Here is a 21,605-nt window from a genome sequence, read left to right on the forward strand (position 1 = left end):
CCCGCCCGCCGCCCGCCCGCCCGCGGGGAGAGCAGCGCCGCGGGCCCCGCGCGCACCGGCCCCGCCGAGCCCGACCCCGGGCGGCCGCGGCTGCTATGCGGCTTCGCGGCGCACGGCCTGCACCGGGTAAGGGGGACGCGCCGCCGCACCGCTCCCGCCGATGGGATCGGCACCGAGAACGGGACCTCCGCCGCGGCCGTAGCCGGGACCGGGAGTCGGGGGCTGGGCGGGACCGGGGCCGGGGACCGGAGCCCAGGACCGGCCGCCTCTCCGAGGTGGGCTGGGCCCTTCGCTGCCGGTGCTGAGCGGGAGCGCGGCGCCCCCTCCCCGCGGCCGGTTGCCGGCCGCCTCCCCCACGCGGGGCTGGGGTTCCTCCCCCACGGTCGTTCCCGGCCTTGACTCTCCGTTCTCCCCGGGCGCTGCTGTCCTGGCCGGCCAGAGCCCCGTGGCCCCGCCCTGTGCCCCCCCCCATGCCTGCGGTCTCCCGGGGTCCGGACGGCGGAGGGGCCAGGCCGGGCCGATGCCGGCTCGCCTCTCCATGTCGAGGGCGGCCGTTTCCCCCCGTTCGCGGGACCAGGGCCCATTGGGGCCCCGCCGCCTCCGTGCCCGGCCCTTCTGAGGGCCGCCGGTGCCACGTGCCGCCGGGAGCGGGGCCGGGCTCAGTTTTAGAGACGGTACTCCTGTTCTCCTGGGGTTCCCAGCCCCGTCCGTCCCCAGGGACGGCACCCACCGGGCACCCACCCTGTCCTTCTCCTCTTCCTCACTCAGCCTCCACGACACCCCCGGAGCCCTTCCCGGCAATGCCAGCAGCCCGCCTGGGGGTGTCCGGCCGCGGCCAGCCCAACCCCGGTGTCGGTGGCACAAAGGGCCTTCCGTCACACCCCCGCTGCCTATTTTTAGCCGCTGTCGCTCCCGAGCACCTGCCCCGGGGACGCGGGTGACGCCGCCTCGAATCCCTCGCGGGACCCCCGTCACCGCGCACGGCGGGGACGCACCGAGCCCCGTGGACCCGAGCGGCCGGAGGGACAAAGGGGCACGGCTCAAGGTCACCGTGGCCGCCGGCCCGGGGTGCCACGGGGCCCTGGCTGTGGCCGCACCACTCGGGCTTCCCTGTGGAGAAGTGGCAGCGTGGCTCCGGCGCGGCCACGGCCCGCGGTGTTCGAGGAGGCGGCTCCACGCCTGGTGCTGGCACCGTGTCACCCGGGGAATCGTGGCCAGGCAGAACCACGGCGGCGACCCGGGAGCACGTGCCCAGCTCGGTGTGGCTCCGGTTCGCTCGTGGATGGCGCTGGGGACGGGGTTCAGGTGCGGTGCAGGGCAGGAGCGCGGCCGGTGAGCGGCGGCTCCGGGGCGGGGAGCGTTCCTGCCGCGACCTCTCCCTCCTCCGCGGGGGCCACACGGCGCTGATCGGAGAGGAAACTGAGGCACGGCCGCTGCTGGCCCACTTGTGCCGCGCCTCTGCTGGCTCCCGGTGGAGGCGGTGGCTGCTGAGGTTGCCGTGACGGTGGCGACGTGTCCGTCCATGGCGTGAGCCGAGCCCGGCCGGGCCGGGAGCGGATGCAGCCGCGGCGAGGCGTGGGGGAAGCGGCTGCCGCCCGACCGTCCGCGGCCCCGGCCCACTCTGGCAGCAGGTTCCTCTTTCCAGAATGCGCGGGATCGTGGCGTAGCTGCCGGCCCCTGTGCACCGCCGGCTGTCCTGGCCCCGCAGCCCCTGGGTCTGGCCCCACGGTCAGTCCCCGTGAGGGTCCTGCCGTGTGTGCCCCCGGGCAGCTGAAGCGGGCTTTGCCCGTACGCGGCACCACCGCGGTGCTGCTGTGAGCTCCTTCAGTGCAGCCGAGGTCACGGCTTGGAACTGGCTGGCCACCCCGGGGCTGCTGGCCGCACCGGGGCTTGGGGAAGGGATCCAGACCTGGGGCATAGGGGGTTCTTCCGGGCTGAGCTGTAATCCCCGCGTTCTTTTCCAGTGGGGCAAAGCACAGATGAGCTGCTTGCAGCATCACGTTTCCTTGGAGGCCCCCCAGGGAAGGGGAGCAAGGGGGCTCTGGGGGTGCTCGGCTGAGCCTGTTTGCCAGGGTTTCAAGGCTCTGCCTGTCCATCCCCTGGGATCTGCTCCGGGGTGCTTTGGGGCCCCTCCACTGTGCAGCACAGACCCCAGTGCTGCCCCACCATGATGAGCCCAGTGCTCCCCATGCCGTATGTCCCTCGTGGGGATGTGCCTTGTCCCCTGTGGGGACGTCCCCGGTGGACGTCCCTCCCCAGGGCCTGTTATCTGCGGGCGTGGGTCCACCGGTATCCGCTGCCTGCAGGGCTATCGGGCAGGGCTATCGGGTCCGGCAGGCCCCTTCCCCCTCCAGCAGCAGGCCCCGGCCGCCCTATCTCATTAGCTCGAGATTAATGAGGCTCCTGCGCTGTCTTTAACTCCTTCCTGCTCACCAGCTCCTGCCCACAGCTCCACTGACCCTCTGCTCTACTTCTCTCACAGGTTTGCGCCGACGCCTGCCGGACACTGACCCAGCTGAGGATTAGGGACACCCACTGTGAGCAGGGGACCCTGAGGCTGCCACCTCCAGAAAGTGCCAGGTCTGCGAGGGAAAGGGTGATGTGCCGTGCTCCAGCTGCTGCTTGCTGAGCCTGAGGAGGAGTTTTGGAGCCTGCCTGGGACACTCCCCTGACACAGCAGCACCCCAATCCCAACGGGCAGCACCAAGCCTGTGACACACCGTAGCCCTTAAGCCAAGGAGACATCGGACCAAGCCTGAGGGGGTCAAGGGCCACGTCCTTCTTTCCTAACCTGGTGTCAATTCCTGCCCTGACACCCCGACAGCACTGCCCTCACCCCCTGGCAGCCCCCTCCAGGGCTGCCTCCCCCCGGCACTGCCCAGCTTTGGCCCCCAGCCCCGCTGGAGCGCGGCAGCCTGCCGGGCGCTGCCCCCCGGGCACTGCCCCCCGGGTGCATCGCCCCCCGCCCCCCCGGGGACCCCCCGCCTGCCGGCAGAGCCATGAAGCTGCAGGCGGTGATGGAGAACCTGCAGCGGCAGCAGCGCGCGCGGCTGCAGCAGGCGCTGGAAGCACGGCAGCAGGAGCAGCAGCAGCAGCCGCGCTGCACGTCCCCCCCGGCGCAGCCCTCGCAGCCCCCGGGGCAGCCCCCTGCCAGCAGCCGGGGCCGTGGGCAGGATGCAGCCCCGGCGCCCTCGGAGGAGGGAGCGGAGCCCGAGAGCGCGCACATCCAGCGGGCACAGATGGCTGCCCTGGCTGCCATGCGGGCGGCCGCCGCCGGCCTCAGCCACTCGCCCAGCCCGGGGCTGTCGGATGAGAGCCAGGCCTCCGAGGAGGAGGAAGAGGAGGAGCGCGGAGAGGAGGAGGAAGATGGCGGCGGGTACCAGCAGGAGATGGGCTCTGAGGAGGAGGAGGACCTGTGAGTGTACTCGGGCAGTTCTCATGGGTTTGGGGAAGGGGCAGGGAAGTGGCACAACACTGGTGGGTTTGGGCACAGCGTGCTGTGCCTTGGATTAGAGCTATTGGGATATTTCAGAGCAGGAGGTGCTGAGAGAAGTGACTTGGCTCTGTGGTGGTGATTCCTTATGCTGGGTTGGCACAACATCCCATCTCTGCCCAGCAGCCATGTGGGGCTGGGACAGAGGACCCCAGGCTGGTGTTAAATTATGCAGGACCCTCGGCTGCCTCCAGCGTGCATTCTCTCAGGTCCAGGCCAGGCCAGGAGCCATCTGGCAGAGGAGAGGTCCGTGACGGAGCTGCTCCCGGGATGCTGGGTGGCTGGCTGTGCCCCACAGAGCTGCCCCCACCAATGGGCTGTACTGGGACTCCTCTGTGTGCTGGGTGGGTGGTCCCAGCTCCACAGCTGGGGCGGGCAGAAGAGAGGGATGGGCCTTGGGAACCAGCGAGGGACCAAACCTCTCCTCTCCTCCCGGCTCCAGAAAGGGCAAATGGGACGAAGATGACTTTGAAGAGGACCTGGGTGAGGAGGAAGAGGAAGAAGAAGAGGAGGAGGAAGAGGAAGACTACGAGGAAGAAGAAGACATGGGAGAGGAAGGGCTCAGCTCAGCAGAGGCGGTGCGGGCGGGTGCGGGATCCCTGCTGCTCCGCAAGCCCCCAGCACCCCAGCACTACCGGGGGGAGCCCCCACGGCTGCCAGGGGGGCAGGAGCGGCTGCCCCCCGGCCTGGGCCACGCTCAGCCCCCACCACCAGCACCCGACCATGGCGACTGGACCTACGAGGAGCAGTTCAAGCAGGTACGTGCCCACCGAGACGCGCGTGTCCCTGCTGTGCCATCCCTCTCCCTGCTCCTGCACATCCCTGTGTCCTCAGAGCGTGGGGAGATGCCTCTGGCAGCGCCGCCTCCGGCAGTGTTCTCCTCAAATCCAGCTGCTGTTGTCATTAGGAATGCGTGGGATTTCTCAGAGGTTTTAGTGCTGGGCTCAGTCTCACCCCTTCACAGGCTGGGTGACTCTGAGTGGATCCTGTGTCCGGGTTGTTCTGGTACAGGCAGGCAGTGCAATTGGGTTTGCTGCAGGGATCTGGGAGGATTCTTGCTGAAAGTTATGAAAAAATTACCCCAGATTTATAAATCTGATGGATCTCTTGGATTTCCTCTTCTCCACTCTCCCCAAGCCATTTTCTATGGGGACCTGTCTGTCTCTCATCACCATCACTACAGAGCTGATGCCTGGCAGGCCAACTCTGGCCCCATGGATGCTTGGTGGGGGGCAAAGCTGCACCCCTGCTGCTGCCAAAATGCCATGAAAAAGTGAAACCAGGGAGAAAGCACCTGGCTGCCCCCTTCCTTGCCTTCTCCAGGCAACGAGGCCAGCACATTTTCCCTCTCCCGGCACCAGAGCTAGCTGCAGTCCACTCTCACTGACAGAAGAAAACTGCTGCAGCCAGGGCTCCCCAGGGGCTGCCCGGCACCTTTGATGTGTGTTTAAATAGATCGGAGTTTGGGGCTGGGGGAAGGGGCAGGACCAGCAGCAGCAGATGGGACCCAGATGGAGCGGCCAGGGCATGGTGGCCTTTCAGGAGGGATGCGACCACCTCTGCCCCTTCACTTTCAGGAGGCTGTCACATCCCTTCCAAAATGGGGGAAGGGGCTGCCAGGATTTGTTGGCACATGTGGATGTGGGCAGGCTCAGAACAGGGCTGGCAGAGGGAGCACCAGCAAGCAGGGAGCATGTGGCCATCCTCCTGGTGCTGCCTGGCTGTGGGGATGGAGGGATGCTCCTGTCCAGCTGTAGGGATGGAGGGATGCTCCTGCCCTGCGCATCCCTCGTGCCGCTGCACCCAGGCTACCTGCTCTTCTTGTGGTTTCTCTCTCTTGTGCTTCCTGCCGCCGGCGAGCGAGGGGCCAGGGCCATGAACTCGTAGCTGTGAAAAGGCTTTTCAATACCACAACTCTGATCTTCCTGTTCGTCAGCGTGTCAGTGCCGTGGCCCAGGCCGTAGCCTCTGCCAGGTCTCCTATTGCAGCTGCAGCACTTGGGAACACCAGCCCCGTTCCCAGCGCTTCCCCTGCCCCCCGAGCTGCGTCCCCTCTCCCTGAGCACCCCCTCTCCCTCCATGTCCCTTCCTGGGGTCCCTGGGAAGAGCCCGGCTCGGTGGTGATCGGTGGAAGCAGCCGGAGGGGGTTGGAAAGCCTCCGTGGGCGGAGGAGCGGAGGCGACGCTGGGCCCGGAGAGGCTTTCCCCGGCACGTCAGCCCGTGCGACCGCGCTTGGATCGCGGCCCCTGGACCAGGGCCAGGGGGTTGCTGGCGCAGCCGGTGCTGGCCGGGAGCTCCTCCTGGCCGGCCTCCAGCGCGTGCCGCCGGGCTCCATCCCAGCCCAGCTGGCGCGGCCTGGGAAGGAGCAGCAGGAATGTAAACAGCGAGGGCAGCACGGGGCAGGGGATGCCGTACCCCATCCCCGCTCCTCACTGCGGTGGAGGCGCCTTAGGGGGAACCCCGGCAGCTCCTCCGGGATGCTGGAGCACAGCAGGGTCCCTGTGTGGGTGAGGCAGCAGGGATGTTGTGCTGTGAGTGGCTGTGCCAGTGTTCTGCCTGCCTGTTCTGTGAGGGATGGGCTCTTTTGGGGTTGCTTTTTATTTTTGACAAGGAGCTCCTCAGCACTGGCAGCACCCCTGCTCTCCCACCAACCTTAACTTCCCTGGCTGTCCAGCTCTCCCTTCTGGGAGTTGGGATCCAGTTTGGATTCAGCTCTGGTTGTGCTGGTGCCTCCAGCATCCTTGGCCCGTGGGTCTCTGTGCTTGAGAACGCCATCCTCACCGGGCAGTGCCGCCATCCAAGCCGCCGTGCCTGTCTCCACACCCAAACCCTGGCAGCCGGGGGCTACCCCCATCCTCCACTGCCAGGTTTTATTGACCCATCTGGGACAGATTCCTGTGAACTGGTGCTCAGCTGAGCCGTGGGGGGCCGGAGGCAGGAGGATGGGGCCCAGTTCAAGGGAGGAGGAAGGGGAGGGCGTGAGGAAGAGTTATGGAGGTGAGGGAGGTTAGGGAGCCGGCGCGTGGCACCTCCCCATCCCCAGGGACGGCTACTGCACAGGCAGAGGTCAGCTCAGCCTGACCCGGGCGCTGCCGGCGCGGGCAGCAGAACAAAGGAGCCCCCAGCGACACTGGGAACTCGGGGGCAGCGGTTGCCCAGGGCACCGTGGCTCCTCGGGGTGGGGGGAAAAGGGGCATTTTCTGGGTGGGAAGAGGCTCCCCATGGGAACTGGCTAAAAATCCAGCAAGCTGCTGCCAGCAAAGGGCTGCTGGGGGTAAAACTGCTTGGAGTTCTGTACCCCAGCGCTGTGGGGGCTCTGCTGCTGCTGCCCCCCAAGATCCCTGCTCTGATCTTTGTTTCATTATTTTTATTACTGCTCCCTGCTAATACTGGGAGTAGGAGGAGTGGGAGCCTCTGGTGGAGTGGCAGCCCCTAGAGCTGGAGTTTCCAGCCTCTTCTTCTTTTGGAGTTTGCTGTGCTGCTGGTGCTCCCTCAGGCATGGGCACCCTGCATGCCAGTACCCCGTCCCACATTGCAGGAGCTCGAGGAATCCATCTCCCTGTGTTCATCTGGCTTCAGCAGCCACCACTCTCTCTCTGGGCTTCTCCATTTTGGGTGCTCCCTTTTGGGGTGTCCTGCAGTGGCGGCCTCAGGCTGATTTTTAACACCCCATTTCTGCTTCAGGAAGGATTTAAGAAGTCACCACAGTGCCAGTGGGAGGCTGTGCCAGCCGAGGGATTTCGGGGGGTGCTGGTGCTTTAGTAGGGCAAGAGGTTTCTTGTGTTGGGGACATCTGAGCCGTGCCGGTGGCACACAGGCGTGAAAACCTCAGCCCTTATCTCGGCTGGTGCAGCGCACCCCGAGATACAGCGTTTCAAAGTGCAGTGCTGGGGGAAAAATAAACCGAAAGCAACTCGGCGACCTCGGCAGGGCTGCGGGGGTGGGTGAAACCGGACCCCCCTCCGCCCAGACCAGCCCTGTGCACATGGCTGGTGGAACTGGGATTTTCCAGGAGGGTCTGGAGGAGCAGAGAGCCTGTACCTCCTCTGAATCCCCAGGAGCTGGTTAAGGCGTGGGGGATCCCCTCTGAACCCCTTTCTCCCGTGGATTATTCTCCTTTTCAAAGCCCAAAGCCAGCTGGGGGCGTGGGGCCTGAGCAGGGGCCCCGTGGCCTCTTAACGAGGGCGGGAGGGTCCATTTACTTTCTTTAAAATATTGATTAGAGCTTTATTGCATTAGCCAGCCGAGCGGATGAGCCGCCCCCAGGGAGGGCGAGGGGGCCCCTGAGCAGGGAAGGGGGACCCGAGTGTCATCACAGGGCTGGGGGCCACTGCCCCCCACCCAGAGGCAGTTTGGCTCCCAGATAAGGGGGAGTGCCCTGGGGCCCCCGCTTGGGTGAGGTGATTGCCGTGCCTGGCCAGGCCAGCAGCAGATAACGCAGGCGAGAGGGGAACTGAGCAGGACAGGACTTTGGGGGCAGTGGGGGAGTCACCAGTGGACCCCTCCCAAGAAAAGGAATGCATCCCCCCCTGCTCACCCCACACTCAGCCCCTCTCACCCTGCAGCACTGCCCGGCATGCCCCAAGGGGTGCTCCCAGCCGGGGATCCGGCGCAGTAATTGGCTCATAGAGCTCAGGGAGCATTCCCGGGGCTGTAATCCCACCAGATCCCTGGCCAGAGGTCAGGGACTTCTCGGCGAGAGCGGCTTAGCCGCCGAGTGCCTCCCCCAGCCAGACGCCTGGGTGCTCACAGGTGCTGGTCCCGGCATCCGAGCACTCGTGAAGCCATTTCTCCAAACAAGACCCAGGATGATTAATGAGGTTGAGGGACAGGGGGACACATCCTTTCTGCCCGAGGTGCTCAGCCGGTACCTTCACCCAGCTACACCGTGCCCCCATCACCCCTTGTCTCGGGAGCTGGGCTGGCTCCCCACAGCCAGGACATCACCTGCTTGTGTCCCCCCAAAGCCCCATTTCCCCCATGCCTCGATACCCCCTCCTTCCCACAGAGCCTCATTTCTCCCACCCCTGGCCCTCCCAGAGCCCTGTTCCCTCCACGCCCCAGCCCCCCGGGCTGACTCAAGGGCTGCGGAGGTGGCGGCCGCCTCCCCTCTCAGCACAGCTGAACTAACAGGGTTTATTTAAAAGGGAAAAAAAAAGAAAAGAGCAGTGCAGGGAGCAGGGCCTTTGTCAGCAGAGCCCCCCGCCCCCACTGCAGCATTGGGCAAGGGCAGCGTTGCTCCATCACCCTATTTCTGGCCCAAACCGCAGGAGAAATGGCAGCTGGTCCCAGGGCCCAGCCGGACATGCTGCAATCAGGGGCCAGGGCAGGGGGTGTTTGGGGCTGGGGGGCCCTGCTCGGAGCCCCTGGGGCAGTCAGACTGGAGGCTCAGGGTGCAGCTCCTGGCCCTGCTCCTGACCCGCTCCCTGACCCTTCCCATCGGTCACTTAATCTGCCTGTGCCTGGGTTCCCGCTCTGGCTGGAGCTCGGGATAATCCACCCTGCACTGGGGCTGCTGCAGGCCTGGGCTCACCCCTGAGGAGAGCCCCCTGCTTCCCGTGTGTCCCACGGGAGGCTGTGGCCGTGTCACTTCTGTGGCAACAGTCCTTTGGGAAAGGACTTCCCTGTCCCCCCACAGCAGCTGGCTCGGGGTCTCACCCTGGTGCAGGTGGCAGTGGGAGCACCCAGGCAGGTACCAGCCCTAAATCCCTTCAGCAAAGGGCTTCACCTCCTGCCTGTTTCCCCACCTGCCCACATTCACTGTGGAGCCTCCAACTTGGGCACCAGTGCCTGATTTTGGAGATTCAAACAGCTGGGACATGGTGCCCCACACTGCCACCCGCTCAGGTGCCACGGTGGGATGGGGTCTGTCACTGTGGTGCCATCACAGTGCCCACCACCACCCCTTCCTCTCAGTGTGGAAAAACGTGAGGTTTCAGCGCTGCTAGAGCAGCTCAGCGGTGATGGTTCCTGGGGCTGACAGCCCACAGCTGGCTCCTGTCAACCCCATCTGTGGCTGCTGGACCCCTTCCAGCTCCTCCAGCGACTCTGCAGTGGGGTTCCCAGGCGTTCCGTGCACCCTGGCCCTGCCCACGGGACTCCAGGGACCCCCACGGTGGTGCTGACGGAGGGCAGAGGTGCAGGACCTCGCATTTCAGGAACAGATTTGCAATTAGCCAAATCCCAGCGGGCGGTGGAAGCCCCGGTGACTCATCTGCCGGGGCTTACCGCGATCCCCTTCTAAGACGATCATTTACATATGGTGGAATTTAAACCCCTGTCTTGGCTTCCAGGCCTTGCTGCTGCTGCCACCTCACCCGGGTCAGGTCCTGAATGAGGGTCTTGGCCCTCCAGCCCTCAGGGCCTTTACCCTGGGAGGTTTGGGAGTCACACACAGGAGGGACAGCCCAAGCTGAGGGCTCACGAGGTGCCCCAAGAGTTTGAGTTGGCTGCTCTGGCCACATTTTCCCAGCTCAGTTCTGCATAGCTCATTCTCAGCTGCCCTTCCTGGGTCTGCCTGGTGGCAGGAGCTAGCCTGGTGTCCTTCCTCGGACGAGCTTTCTCAACAGCACCTGACTCCGCTGGATTAATATTTGTACAAGGTCCGGTGTGATAGCAAGCATGTGTCAAGGGCATGCACCAGCACGCACACAGCAAGGGCCGGGAGAGCTGCCGGGCTGGCTCCCATCCAGCCAGCCAAGGGAACAGCCCCAGCACCCCAGTTCTCCGTGACCCCTCACCAGCCTGTGCCACACGTCCGCACTCAGACACGGAACCAGTTTTGATTCCAGCCAGAGCCTGGCTCGCTGCCGCCCAGCAGCAAACTGCCATTGGAAACGCCACGGCAGCAGGAATCTCTTCCTCCTCTGCGGGAGGAGAGCGAACAGCGGCGGCTCCGCCGTCCTGGGATCCGGTGTCAGCCCAGGGGAATCAGGGACACGGATCCCGGGATGCTGGGAGCTAACAGCAGTGGCACAGGCATCCCGGGAGCCGGTGTCAGCCCGGGGGGATCAGGGACACGGATCCTGGGATGCTGGGAGCAAACAGCAGTGGCACAGGCATCCCGGGAGCCAGTGTCAGCCCGGGGGGGATCAGGGACACAGATCCTGGGATGCTGGGAGTGAACAGCAGTGGCACAGGCATCCCGGGAGCCGGTGTCAGCCCGGGGGGATCAGGGACACGGATCCCGGGATGCTGGGAGTGAACAGCAGTGGCACAGCCGTCCCGGGAGCCGGTGTCAGCCCGGAGGGATCGGGGACACGGATCCTGGGATGCTGGGAGCTGCCGGCTGGCTGGGCACGGCCGTGCTGGGGAGGGCGGCCGACAGTGCACGGACAATGGGGGGTCAGCGAGGTTAAACGGTGACTAATTCGCCCATTCAGCGTCCCCTCCGCCGCTCGGGGACACCCGCCGTGCCCTGACACCCGCCGTGCCGTGACACCGCCCGCGTACCCCCAGGGTCACCCACATGACTCCTTCCCCCAGCCTGCGTGGGGAGGAGGTGGGCACCGGGGTCCGGGTGGTCTCGGGCACCCCAGATTGCTGTACCGATGGATCGGGACTGGGTTTGTCACCGATGGATGCTGTGCCCACCGGGTCCAGCCCGAGGAGGAGGCACTGGTGCAAAGAGGCACCTGCGGTCGGGCCGTGTCCCCTGAAGAGGGGACAATGCTGGGAACTGGTGTGAACAATGGTGCCGACGGGAAGCTCCCGGGCCCCCTCCCCAGCTGCCCCCGCGGAAGCGGCCCCCCAGCCCGGCCATGCTCCGGCGGCAGGAATCCCGCCGGGCCGGTCAGTGGAGTCACCGCCGGCCCTGGCCATGTGGGCGAGGCTCCAGCCAGCACATCCCCCACGAGCAAAGTGTTGGGACATTTTGGGGAAGGGGAACATGCGTCCCTGCCCCCAGCAGCCCCTTCCCACGGGGGGTTGTGTCCCGGGGGGCTCGCAGGGGATTAGGGATGGGGACAGCCAGGGGTGACCTGTACCTAAGCCGAGCGCTTTATCTGCGTAGGAATCTGCTCCGGGGCTGAACGCTCCCTTTGCCCTTCACCGGGAGGGATTGGCCCCAGCAAACCCTGCACCCCACTCCGGGGGGGCTGTGCCTGGAGAGGGGCTGCTGCCTTGGGCACCCCCAGCCCTGAGTCAGCCATCGCCTTACGGGAAATCACATCCCCAGCGCCTCCGAAACGCCGCGGCCCGGGGCTCTCGTCAATCCTTGGCTCTGGTTTTTACAAATGACTTTCTTATTCTGAATAAGTGCCCTCTCCGACCCCACTGCGGGTCCCGGCGTGCCAGAGGCCGGGGGCTGTGTATGGGCTGGGAGTGGGACGGGAAACGCGCCATAAATGTGTTTATTCTTCGTTAAAGAACTCGTTAGTGTGCGCGGGCTCTTCCCCAGCCCAGTGCGGCCCCTCGCTGTCCGCGGGACAAAGGGATGCATCCCCGGGGGCTGCCGGAGGAAGGAAGGAAAGAAAGAAAAGGAGAGAAGTAGCCCCTCAAGCCTGTCACCACTGCTCCTGCTACCTGCCGAGACAGGGCGAGCTCTCCCCGCCACTGCCTGTGTTGTGTTTTTTCCTTAAATACAGGAATTTGGGGGAGTTTAGCCCCTGGAATGTGGAGGCTGCCACCAGCCCCCATCGCTGCTGCAGTGGCCCTTGGGTCTTGTCCCCAGTCCTGGCTCACGTCATGGTATGCACGTCCCAAACCGGTTTTGGAGAGAAGGAGGAAAACCGAGAGTGTTGCCACTTCCTGGCAATGGAAAAGAAACTTGAAAATTAATCCCCGAGGCCTGAAAACCCGGAACCGAGCCGGGGGGGGGGAGAAGGGGAGGTGTTTTTAACTCGGACGTGGGATGCAGGGACACGTGGGATGCAGGGACACGGACTCCTCCATGACGCCTCATGGAGCAGACGAGGGGCAAGGGACTCCTGCCGAAGAGGGGATTTGCCTGGCACCAGCATGAGCCTTGTGAAATGGCTCTTCCCCTCCTGCTTGTCATTGTCCCCCTTGTCCCAGCTCGGGGGGTTGGGGAGGGTTTGGACCTCCCCCCCCACCCCCCCCCCCCCGCACGCACCGAGCCCGTGCCGAGGGCTCTCCCGCATTCCTGGCATTGCCAAGGGGCCGCCTCCCGCCTGCCCTTTGAAAGCCAGCGGGTTGGGATTTTCCTGTAATCTGGTTTGAAACATTAATCCGGTCATCCACACCAAACGCCGGGCCGGCATCCTGCCGGGGCGCTGGGCCGGGGTCAGGGCCACCCGCCCACCGCCTGCCTAATTCCTCCTCCACTTAATTATGGATCTGCTGGCAACGGCCATCTGGCTCTGTGTCCTCAGCCGGCCGGGGGCCGGGGCCGAGGGGGCTGCGCTGCGGCCAGGTGGGCTGGACACTGTGGCCAGAGCCACCCCCGTGCCACTGGCATCAAGCATTCACCCTGGGGTGGGTCAGCACTGGGAGCACTGGGTGCGTGGAGTCACATCCCCCAGCCCAGGGGACTCTCAGGGAGGTGGGGGGCATCTCCTGCTCCCCCCAGGCAGTTTGGGGTGGCTGTGCCGCAATGTCCCCTGCCACCACACCCTGCCGTGGGGACCCCACGGTAAGAGGATATTCCTGGGGCAGCTGCGTTATGGATTAAGTCGTTTCCAGCTCCCTAATTACGAAACATAAATGTATTGACTCAGTGGCACCGGGCGGCCTTGCCTGCGGCTCCTGCACGCTGGTACCTTTGCACCGAGCACCGAGGCAAGGAACTGGCCTTGAGCTGAGCAGAAACCAGGGCTGAGAGCAGGAAGCAGGGCACAGGCACAGGGCAGGGATCAGCACCAAGCAGGCACAAGACTCAGCACCTGCTGATTTCGGTGCAGCAGTGCCAGCAGCCGCCAGCCTGTGCCAAGCTCAGCTGCGCACTGGGTTTCGCATGCTGCCAAAACCAGAACGTTTCTGTTCCCCAATTTGCATTCTGAGCCCCGCTGTCCCAGCTGTCCTGCACTGCCGTTGGGGCTCTCGGGGCGCCGGCTGCTTTGCCGTTGGCTGCGGATGGCGTCAATGCAAGGAAATCCTGCGAGGGGCAGCTGGGAGTCACTCGTCTCTGTCCCCTTCCATGTCCTGCCTGTGCTCGGGGTCGAGGGGGAACAGGGGCAGCTTGGCAAATGCATTCTGTCACACACCACAGTGCGCACCATGGCTGGGCATGTCCTCGCCCCACAGTGCTGCCGGATGAGCACCTTGGGCAGGTGCCCATCACTGGCAGTTGGTTCTGCTGGCAGTGGCAGAGCTAAACCAGGGTTTGGGGGGCGTCCCAAGGGGAGCCTGTGAAGCTGTCGGAGTCTCGCCGGTAACCGTCAGCAGCAGCTTGTGCAACATCCTTTGCCGGGCAGCCGTGGCGGGTGTGCCGGCAGGGCTGTGAGGTCACTGGGCAAGAACGGGGATCCCTCTGCCCACCATCCCTGGGGACCCCCATGGCTTCATCCCAGTTGGGCAGGGGGGAGAGTGGCTGCAACCAGCTGAGCTTGGCATGGGACCACCAGGGCTGGTGGAAGGCCGGCAGTCGGGGCAGCTGCCTGCCGCGGCCACTAATCCCCCTGTCCTGGCCGGCCACGCTCTCCTCAGCTGACGGTTAATTTTCTTTCATCCTCTTAAACGTGTCCATTCCCCTCGGGACTGAGCTGGGGGGGGTGGATCATGACCCCGAGGGTCTTGGCAGTGGATGAACCAGCGTGTTCGGTGCTTCCCCAGGGTGGCTGCACACCCGGCAGGATCGGGCGCTGGGGAAGCCCTTTCTCTGTGTGTGGCTTTTGGAGCTGCTCAAGGAATCGGGGGAGGCTGGATTGGCACAAGCCCAACATCCCTCAGCTGGCACAAGTAGCCTGGGGCGGCTCAGCCCCAAAAATCACAGCGCTGCTGCTGTGCATGGCTCATTCCTTCCATGGCACTCCCACACCAGACCCCTTGCTGGGGTGGGAGAGGGGCTTTGAGGGTCTCTGCCGGTGGTGCTGGTGGCTCCTGCCCTTGCCCTGGGGGGTGTGCAAGGGTCTGGTCGAGCCTGCCGAGTTTCCCAGGGGAACTTGGGGGGGTTTATGGCCCCGCTTATCATGCGGCCCCATTGATCCCTTTGATCGGCGCCGGCGGGCGAGTCCGGCCCTGCAGGATCCGGATCCTCCCTGCAGGGCTGCAGGAGGAGGGGGCTTAAGCCAGGAGGATGCCCACCCATCCACCTGCCCACGGTCCTGGTGCCACAGGGCATAGCCATGGAGGGAGTGGGCACATGGATGACCCAGTGACCGGCAGCAGAGGCCCCACATTGCGTGCCTGGTGTATTGGGGGGGTTATTTATTTATTTATAGGCCCCTCCCAGCCCCCCGGCAGTTGTTCAGAGCTGTCATTGAGAAAAGCGGAGCTGTGGCCACCACCCTGTTGGTGTCTGGGCAACGCCTGCCCCCACAGCCCTTGCTCCAGCACCCTTCCCGGGTTGGGGGAGGATTATCCACCAGCCTGCAGGCAGAAACAGCGCTGGGCTTGAGGAGAGGCTGCATGGCGTGGGGTGGTGTGTGCCTGCGGCGTGCCGGGCGCTCCAACCGGCCGGTCCTGAGCCATAAATCAGGCAGGAATGTGCCGGGCTGCCGGGGTGGGGGGTCCTGGCTGAAGATGCCCCAAGCAGAGCCGGTGATTGAGGTGCAGCATGTCAGAGCCTGGCCCAGCTCTGCCTTCCCCCAGTGCAGGACATGTCCCTGCAGGGCGGTGGCACACAGGTTTATGTCAAGGCACACTGGCTCCTGGCCGTGGCTCTCTGTGGCACCCCAAGTGTGGAGGGACCACGCTGAAGAGTTGCTGTGCTGAGCAGGCAGTGGATGCTAAAAATAACCAGGGTCAGCGTTCCTGGGAGGAGCTGGGGCCGAGCACGGTGTCGGCAGCCTGGGAGCCACTCTGGCCGTGATCCCAGCACGGGCATCCCAGAGCTGAGCTACAACCAGGGCGGGCAGGGCATGGCACAGTGGGGCACAAGGTCAGCCCAAGCTGCAGGAACCCCCTGGACCCCTGCAGGGACCTCCAAGCCATTTGGTGCCCTTTGAGCCACACAGCTGCTGCAGTGGAAGCCAGGGGTCTCAGGTGAGGGGACACACCATTAAGGGGGTTTCTGAGCATCTCTCTTTTCTTATGCAGCTGTATGAGCTGGATGGTGACCCCAGGAGGAAGGAGTTTCTGGATGACCTCTTCAGCTTCATGCAGAAGCGAGGTGAGTACCCAGCTGTGCACCCACCCTGTGCCCCTGCACCCACTCTGTGCCCACCCTGCTCCACCACACCCACCTTGCACCCCCCCACGTCCCCCCCAAGGCCAGGGGCTCATTTCCTTGCCCCTCATTAGTGCCCTGAGGTCATGGCTCTGGCTGAGCTGCTGGTTAATCTTTAACCCCTCAGCACAGCAGGGTCAAACCTGCTGGGCTGGATCCAGAGGCTGCGCCCCCCCCTTGTCCCCCTCCCTTCACCCATCGCACCCAGACCTGCAGCCCCTCCCCACACAACCCCCCTGGCTGTGTGCCCCCTCTGCCCATTGCCTGGGTTATTGCAGCCCCTCACTGTGCCCTCTATGTGCCCAGGGAGAGGCCACAGCTGGGGGGCCGGGGGTGGGAAGGGCTGAAAGCCAAGCGTGCTCCTGCTCGAGGGTCTGGTTCCTGCGTGGAAAACAGCACTGGAAGTGCTGACACAGGGCTGGCTCCAGCCCTTTGTCAGACAGCACTGGGAAGGCACGTGTGCCTGTGCAGGGGGGCTGGGGCTGCTGGCTGGGTCCCCCAGGGTTCTCCTGGCTCTGTCCTGTCCCCTGGCTGTGTCCCCTGTGGTCCCCCCACCTGCATCCATTGGGGATCCAGAGCCCCCTCATCACAGAGCTGGGAGGGTGGGGACCCCGATGAGGGCGCAGGGGCTGCCAGCCCCCTCCTCAAGCTGGAGGGACCAGCCCCCCCCACCCTGCTCATAGGAGACCCTCAGAGCCGGATTGTGCCGCCCCCGTTATAAATAACTCGAGTTGCCGGGTGCCGGCTCAGCCCGAGGAACCGGCTCAGCCACGATGGGGCTGTGGCTGGAAACTGCGAGTTTCTGTTTCCTTTGTTCAGGGCTGATCTCAGCGGGAGGGCCCGGGGGGAAGAAGGGGACAGTGGAAGGGGGAGGGAGCAGCATGAGCCCCCCAGCCCCTCCACTGCCCCACAGGGGTCTCAGCAGCTGCGCCCCCACTTTGGGTAAGAAAGCAGCACCCCAGAGCAGCTCTCTCCTCCCGCCGCTCCCCAGGGACCCCCGTGAACCGGATCCCCATCATGGCCAAGCAGGTGCTGGACCTGTACATGCTGTACACGCTGGTGACCGAGAAGGGGGGTCTGGTGGAGGTCATCAACAAGAAGCTGTGGCGGGAGATCACCAAGGGACTGAGCCTGCCCACCTCCATCACCAGCGCGGCCTTCACCCTGCGCACCCAGTGAGCGGGGGCTCGGAGGGGAGGGGAGCGGGGCGAGAACTTGGGGGTCCCTCTGCCCTGTGCAGGGCATGGAGGCTCAGCACAGCCCTGTGTGGGAGCAGCGGGGAGGGAGCAGTGGGGTGGCACACAGGGAGGGCTGCCCAGCCGCTGCGTCACCCTCACCACCCCTCCCATGTTCTGTCTGGCTGCAGGTACATGAAGTACCTGTACCCCTACGAGTGTGAGAAGCGTGGGCTGAGCAACCCCAACGAGCTGCAGGCGGCCATCGACAGCAACCGGCGGGAGGGCCGGCGGCAGGGCTTCGGGGGCTCCCTCTTTGCCTACTCACCTGGTGGCACCCACGGCCTCCTCTCCTCGCCCAAGCTGCCAGTGCCGGCGCTGGGGCTGGCATCTGCCACCAACGGCGGGGCCATCACACCAGGCCAGAAGATCAAGAAAGGTAATGATTGTTCTGGGGTCTGCCTGCTCCAGGGTTTGGCTGCCACGCGGTCTGGTTGCAAGCTGAGCCCTCGAGATGTAATAATAATGGGGAGAGCTGGGGGAAGCGGGCAGGGGGGTGATGCTCCTCTCCCCTCCTTAGGCTCCAGGGCTCAGCCTCGGGGCCCTGATTCCAATCACCCATCTCTGACTTTTGGAGGGACAGCCGGGCATCAAACTGTTGCGCCAGGGCCAGGGACACCCTGGGGTGGTGGCACTCCTGTGCCCCCATCCCTGACACCCGCTCCCCCGGCAGAGGAGGACTCTCCCATCCCCATCTCCATGCCCAGCCGGCTCCCGGTGTCACTGGCCGGGCACCCCGTGGTGGCAGCGCAGGCGGCCGCGGTGCAGGTGGCAGCAGCCGCCCAGGCCGCGGCGCTGGAGCAGCTACGAGAGAAGCTGGAGTCGGGGGAGCCCCCGGAGAAGAAGCTGGCGCTGGTGACGGATGAGCAGCAGCGGCTGATGCAGCGGGCGCTGCAGCAGAACCTCCTGGCCATGACGGCCCAGCTGCCCATGAGCATCCGCATCAACAGCCAGGGCACACGCTCGCCAGGTCAGTGCCGGCCCCGGCCTCCCGCCCCCGCCCAGCTCCCGGCCCCGGCGGGCTCCGTAACGCGGCTCTCCCCGGCAGAGAACCGCCCGGACGCCGCTGCCGCCAGCAGCAACGGCACCAACAGCATCAGCATGTCCGTGGAGATCAACGGCATCGTCTACACAGGTGAGGGGCTGCCCTGGGCCACGCTCCCGCCGCCCTCACCCCGTCTCACAGCACCCGCGGCTCAGCTTTGCTCTCTCCCCAGGTGTGCTGTTCGCCCAGACGCCCGGTCCTTCCTCCTCCTCTTCCTCCTCCTCCTCCTCTGCCTACAGCAAAGGCAACGGCGGCAGCCGGAGCAGCGGCGGCAGCGGGGTGGGGAGCGGCGGGGGGAACGTGCCCCCCACCCCGGCCGGCCTGGCCGTGCCCCCCAGCTCTACCTCCAACAGCGCTTCGCCTTAATGCCCCCGAGCCTCGGGGCACCGGCGCCCGTGGGGGGACGGGGTCGCACCGGGGCTCGCCGGGGTCTTCTGGGGTCTCTCTCTGGGGTCTCACTCGAGGTCTTGCCAGGGTCTCTCTGGAGTCTCAACAGGATTTCACCGGGATCTCACCAGGGTTTCATTGAGATCTCGCCTGGGATCTCACCAAGGGTCTTGCCCGAGGTCTTGCCAGGGTCTGTCTGGGGTCTCGCCTGAGGTTTTGCCAGGATCCCTCTGGGGTCTCAACAGGATTTCACCGGGATCTCACCAGGGTTTCACTGAGATCTCGCCTGGGTCTCACTGAGATCTCACCAGGGTTTCATTAAGATCTCACCTGGGTCTCACTGAGATCTCACCAGGGTTTCATTAAGATCTCACCTGGATCTCACTGAGATCTCACCAAGGGTCTCCCCTGAGGTCTTGCCAGGGTTTCTCCAGGGTCCTCTCAGGCTCTCGATGGACTCTGCCCTTGTTCTTGTGTTGTTGGATTTTCCTTTTCCAGGCAGAAAAGCTTTAGCCCGGGGGGTTTTGCCGGAGCCGCCGGCTGTCCGGCTGCGCCGCTCCGGGACCGTTTACCTCACTCACATCACACTTTGCACTGTACATTTATTATTATTATTATTATAATTATTGTTATTTTTTAACTCGTGTTACCTCCAGACAGACGCACGGACGCCTGCCGACACGAGCTCTAGCGAAACCCCCCGGAATTCTAAAGGAAAAAAAAAAAAAAACCAAACCAAAAATCCTAAAAAAAAAAAATTGGAAATAGGGAGATATTTTATTCATTTCCATCCTTTTCCCTCCTTTGTTTTGGGAACTCCACTCTCTGCAGGATTTTAAGAGGTTGTTTTCGATTGTTTTGTTGTAAATAGCTTCTATTTTATTCTCTTAAAAAAAGAAAAAAAAAAGAATCAATCTTTTAACATGCAAATGATATATATTAGTCTTCATCAGGGAAAATGGGAGCTTGGAAAAACGTTGGAATCTCCTTTCTCCTCTCCTTATCGGTGGTTGGGTCCAGCTCTGCTCCTTCCCCCACCGCCAAATCCTAATTTTTATTCCTCCCCCTGCATAAAACTACTGTTTAAAGCCACTTTGGGCTTATTTCCTCCAAAACCAAGCAGGATCCAGAGGATGGGGATGCTCGGAGCTGCAGGACGCTCCAGAGCTCACGGACAACCCGAAGGACCTGAGCATTTATTTTAAACCTCTCAATCTCAGTTTTCTTTTCAATATTTCCCTCCTCTCCCCCCCCCCCAAAAAAAAAAAAAGAAAAATATTCACCCACGTCTGCGTGAGACACAATCCAGGCCGATACCGAAACCCCCTCACCCCCCTCGGTATCTCCGTTCTCAGGTTCCCACCTGGAGCACAGGGTTTTTCCCCCTTCCCCAGGTGCCCCCGGGGGGGTGGTCCAGGCTGGTGGGACCTCCTCTCCCCCCCACCCCAACCTTTATTTTTAATTTCACTCGGGGAAGTGGCGATCTCAGGGGATTTGGGGTTTTTTTTCCAGCTGGTTTTTTGGGTGTTTTCAGCCGGGTTTGGGTTTTTTTTTCCCTGCTGGAATCCCCTTGGTGGCTCTGTTGGAGGGGGGGTCTTGGTGGCTCCATGGACCCTTTTTGGGGGGGGCCTGGGAGGGTCCGTCCAGCTCCTGCTGCTGTTGGGGTCCAGCCCAGCTCCCCATAAGGAGAAATTCCAAGGGGGAATTTTCATGCCCAAGGCAGGCTTAGATTCTCTTAGTGATTTTTTTGCATTGTACAGTCACTGTTTTGGGTTGTTTTGGGTTGTTTTTTTTTTTTAATTATTTTCCCTCCCCTCCTTTCCCTGCCCCTCCCTTTATTTTTGTTTTTGAGAGCGGGTGACTTTCCACTTTATTTTTCTTTTTTGCATATCGATTTAAAAATAATAAAAAAGAGCCTAAATCAGTTTTTTTGGGGGGGGTTTTGGAAAGAAAATTAAACTAAAGGAGCGGCACCAGCTGCAGCCGCCCCCCTCCCCCCCAGCATTGCATATCTTAACTCAGGTAAAAAAGGAAAATGAGAAAAGAAAAAAAACCACAAAAGACAAAAAAAAAAGAAAAAAAAGGAATAAAAAAATAAACCACATTCTACCTCTGAGCGCGGCGGCCTCGGGCGCACCCGGGGCCCCGGTGAAAGATTTCAGTTTTGCAAAACATTCAGGTATTGAGACTTTTTGATTATTATTAAAAAAAAAATTTAAAAAATTTAAAAAAAAAGAGAAAATAAACTTAAAAAACACTGAAAGTTTACATTTTATAATAACATTATTATACAGATTGTATTTAAACGTCAGAATATTTAAGACAATTGTAACCCTGTAAAGTGAAGAAATATTAAAAAAAAAAAAAAAAGTTGTGGTGTTTGGGGTTTCTTGCCCTGGGAGGGCTCAGGGGTGCCCACAGGGCTGTGGGGTATCCATAGCATTTCCTTATGGATTTGGGGTATCCTGTGGGACTGGAGGTTTCAATGGATCTATGGGGTGATGATAGGATTATGAGATGGGCATGGGTTCCCCATAGGGGTGTGGGGTGTCCAAAGGCACCCTCATAGCCATGGGGTGCCTATAGGATTTTGGGGGTGTCCATAGGGTCCCAATAGGGCTGTGGAGGTCCATAGTGTTATGGGGTATCAGCAGGGTGCCCATGGGGCTCTGGGGGGGGGTCCATAGGGTCCCTATAAGGCTGTGGGGGGTCCATAGGGTTATGGGGTATCCACAGGGTCCCCATAAGCCCGTGGGGTGTCCCTGGGGTACCTATGGGGCTGTGGGGTGTCTACAGGGTTCCCATAAGGCTGTGGGATGTCCAGGGGGTCTCCCAAAGGCTCTGGGGGGGTCCATAGGATCCCTATAAGGCTGTGGGGGGTCCAGGGGGTCTCCCAAAGGCTCTGGGGGGGTCCATAGGATCCCTATAAGGCTGTGGGGGGTCCACAGGGTTATGGGGTATCCACAGGGTTCCCATAAGCCCGTGGGGTGTCCGTGAGGCCCCCATGTGCACACGCGGTATCCCGTGTCACCCATCCAGCACCGACCGGGGCGGGCCCTGCTGAGTTTCCTGCCGCGTGCGCAGCTCCCGCCCCGCGCGGCAGCGGCGGCGCCGCTGCTGATTGGTCAGCGCCGGGCGGGGGAGGCGGCGCTCTGGGCCG

At 63.1% G+C, this 21,605-nt stretch overlaps 1 protein-coding gene across 5 annotated transcripts; it reads left to right on the plus strand.

Annotated features, from left to right (window-relative positions):
* The first annotated feature begins 16 nt into the window (after window positions 1-16).
* ARID3A (AT-rich interaction domain 3A) lies at window positions 17-19,187 on the plus strand. 5 transcript variants are annotated; one of them, XM_059869780.1, is made up of 9 exons: window positions 1,164-1,305; window positions 2,483-3,415; window positions 3,936-4,251; window positions 15,649-15,721; window positions 16,770-16,953; window positions 17,145-17,392; window positions 17,687-17,983; window positions 18,062-18,148; window positions 18,231-19,187. In XM_059869780.1, exons 2-9 carry the CDS (start codon window positions 3,000-3,002, stop codon window positions 18,422-18,424), a joined length of 1,815 nt encoding a protein of 604 aa, XP_059725763.1. In that variant the 5' UTR covers window positions 1,164-1,305; window positions 2,483-2,999; the 3' UTR covers window positions 18,425-19,187. The 5 variants fall into 5 exon arrangements, with proteins under 5 accessions (XP_059725762.1, XP_059725763.1, XP_059725761.1 ...); XM_059869779.1 differs by lacking the exon at window positions 1,164-1,305 and adding an exon at window positions 17-126 and having other exon boundaries at window positions 17,687-18,148; XM_059869778.1 differs by having other exon boundaries at window positions 17,687-18,148.
* The last annotated feature ends 2,418 nt before the right edge of the window (window positions 19,188-21,605 follow it).

The sequence above is a fragment of the Haemorhous mexicanus genome, chromosome 29 (assembly GCF_027477595.1).
Source record: "Haemorhous mexicanus isolate bHaeMex1 chromosome 29, bHaeMex1.pri, whole genome shotgun sequence".
Taxonomy (NCBI): domain Eukaryota; kingdom Metazoa; phylum Chordata; class Aves; order Passeriformes; family Fringillidae; genus Haemorhous; species Haemorhous mexicanus.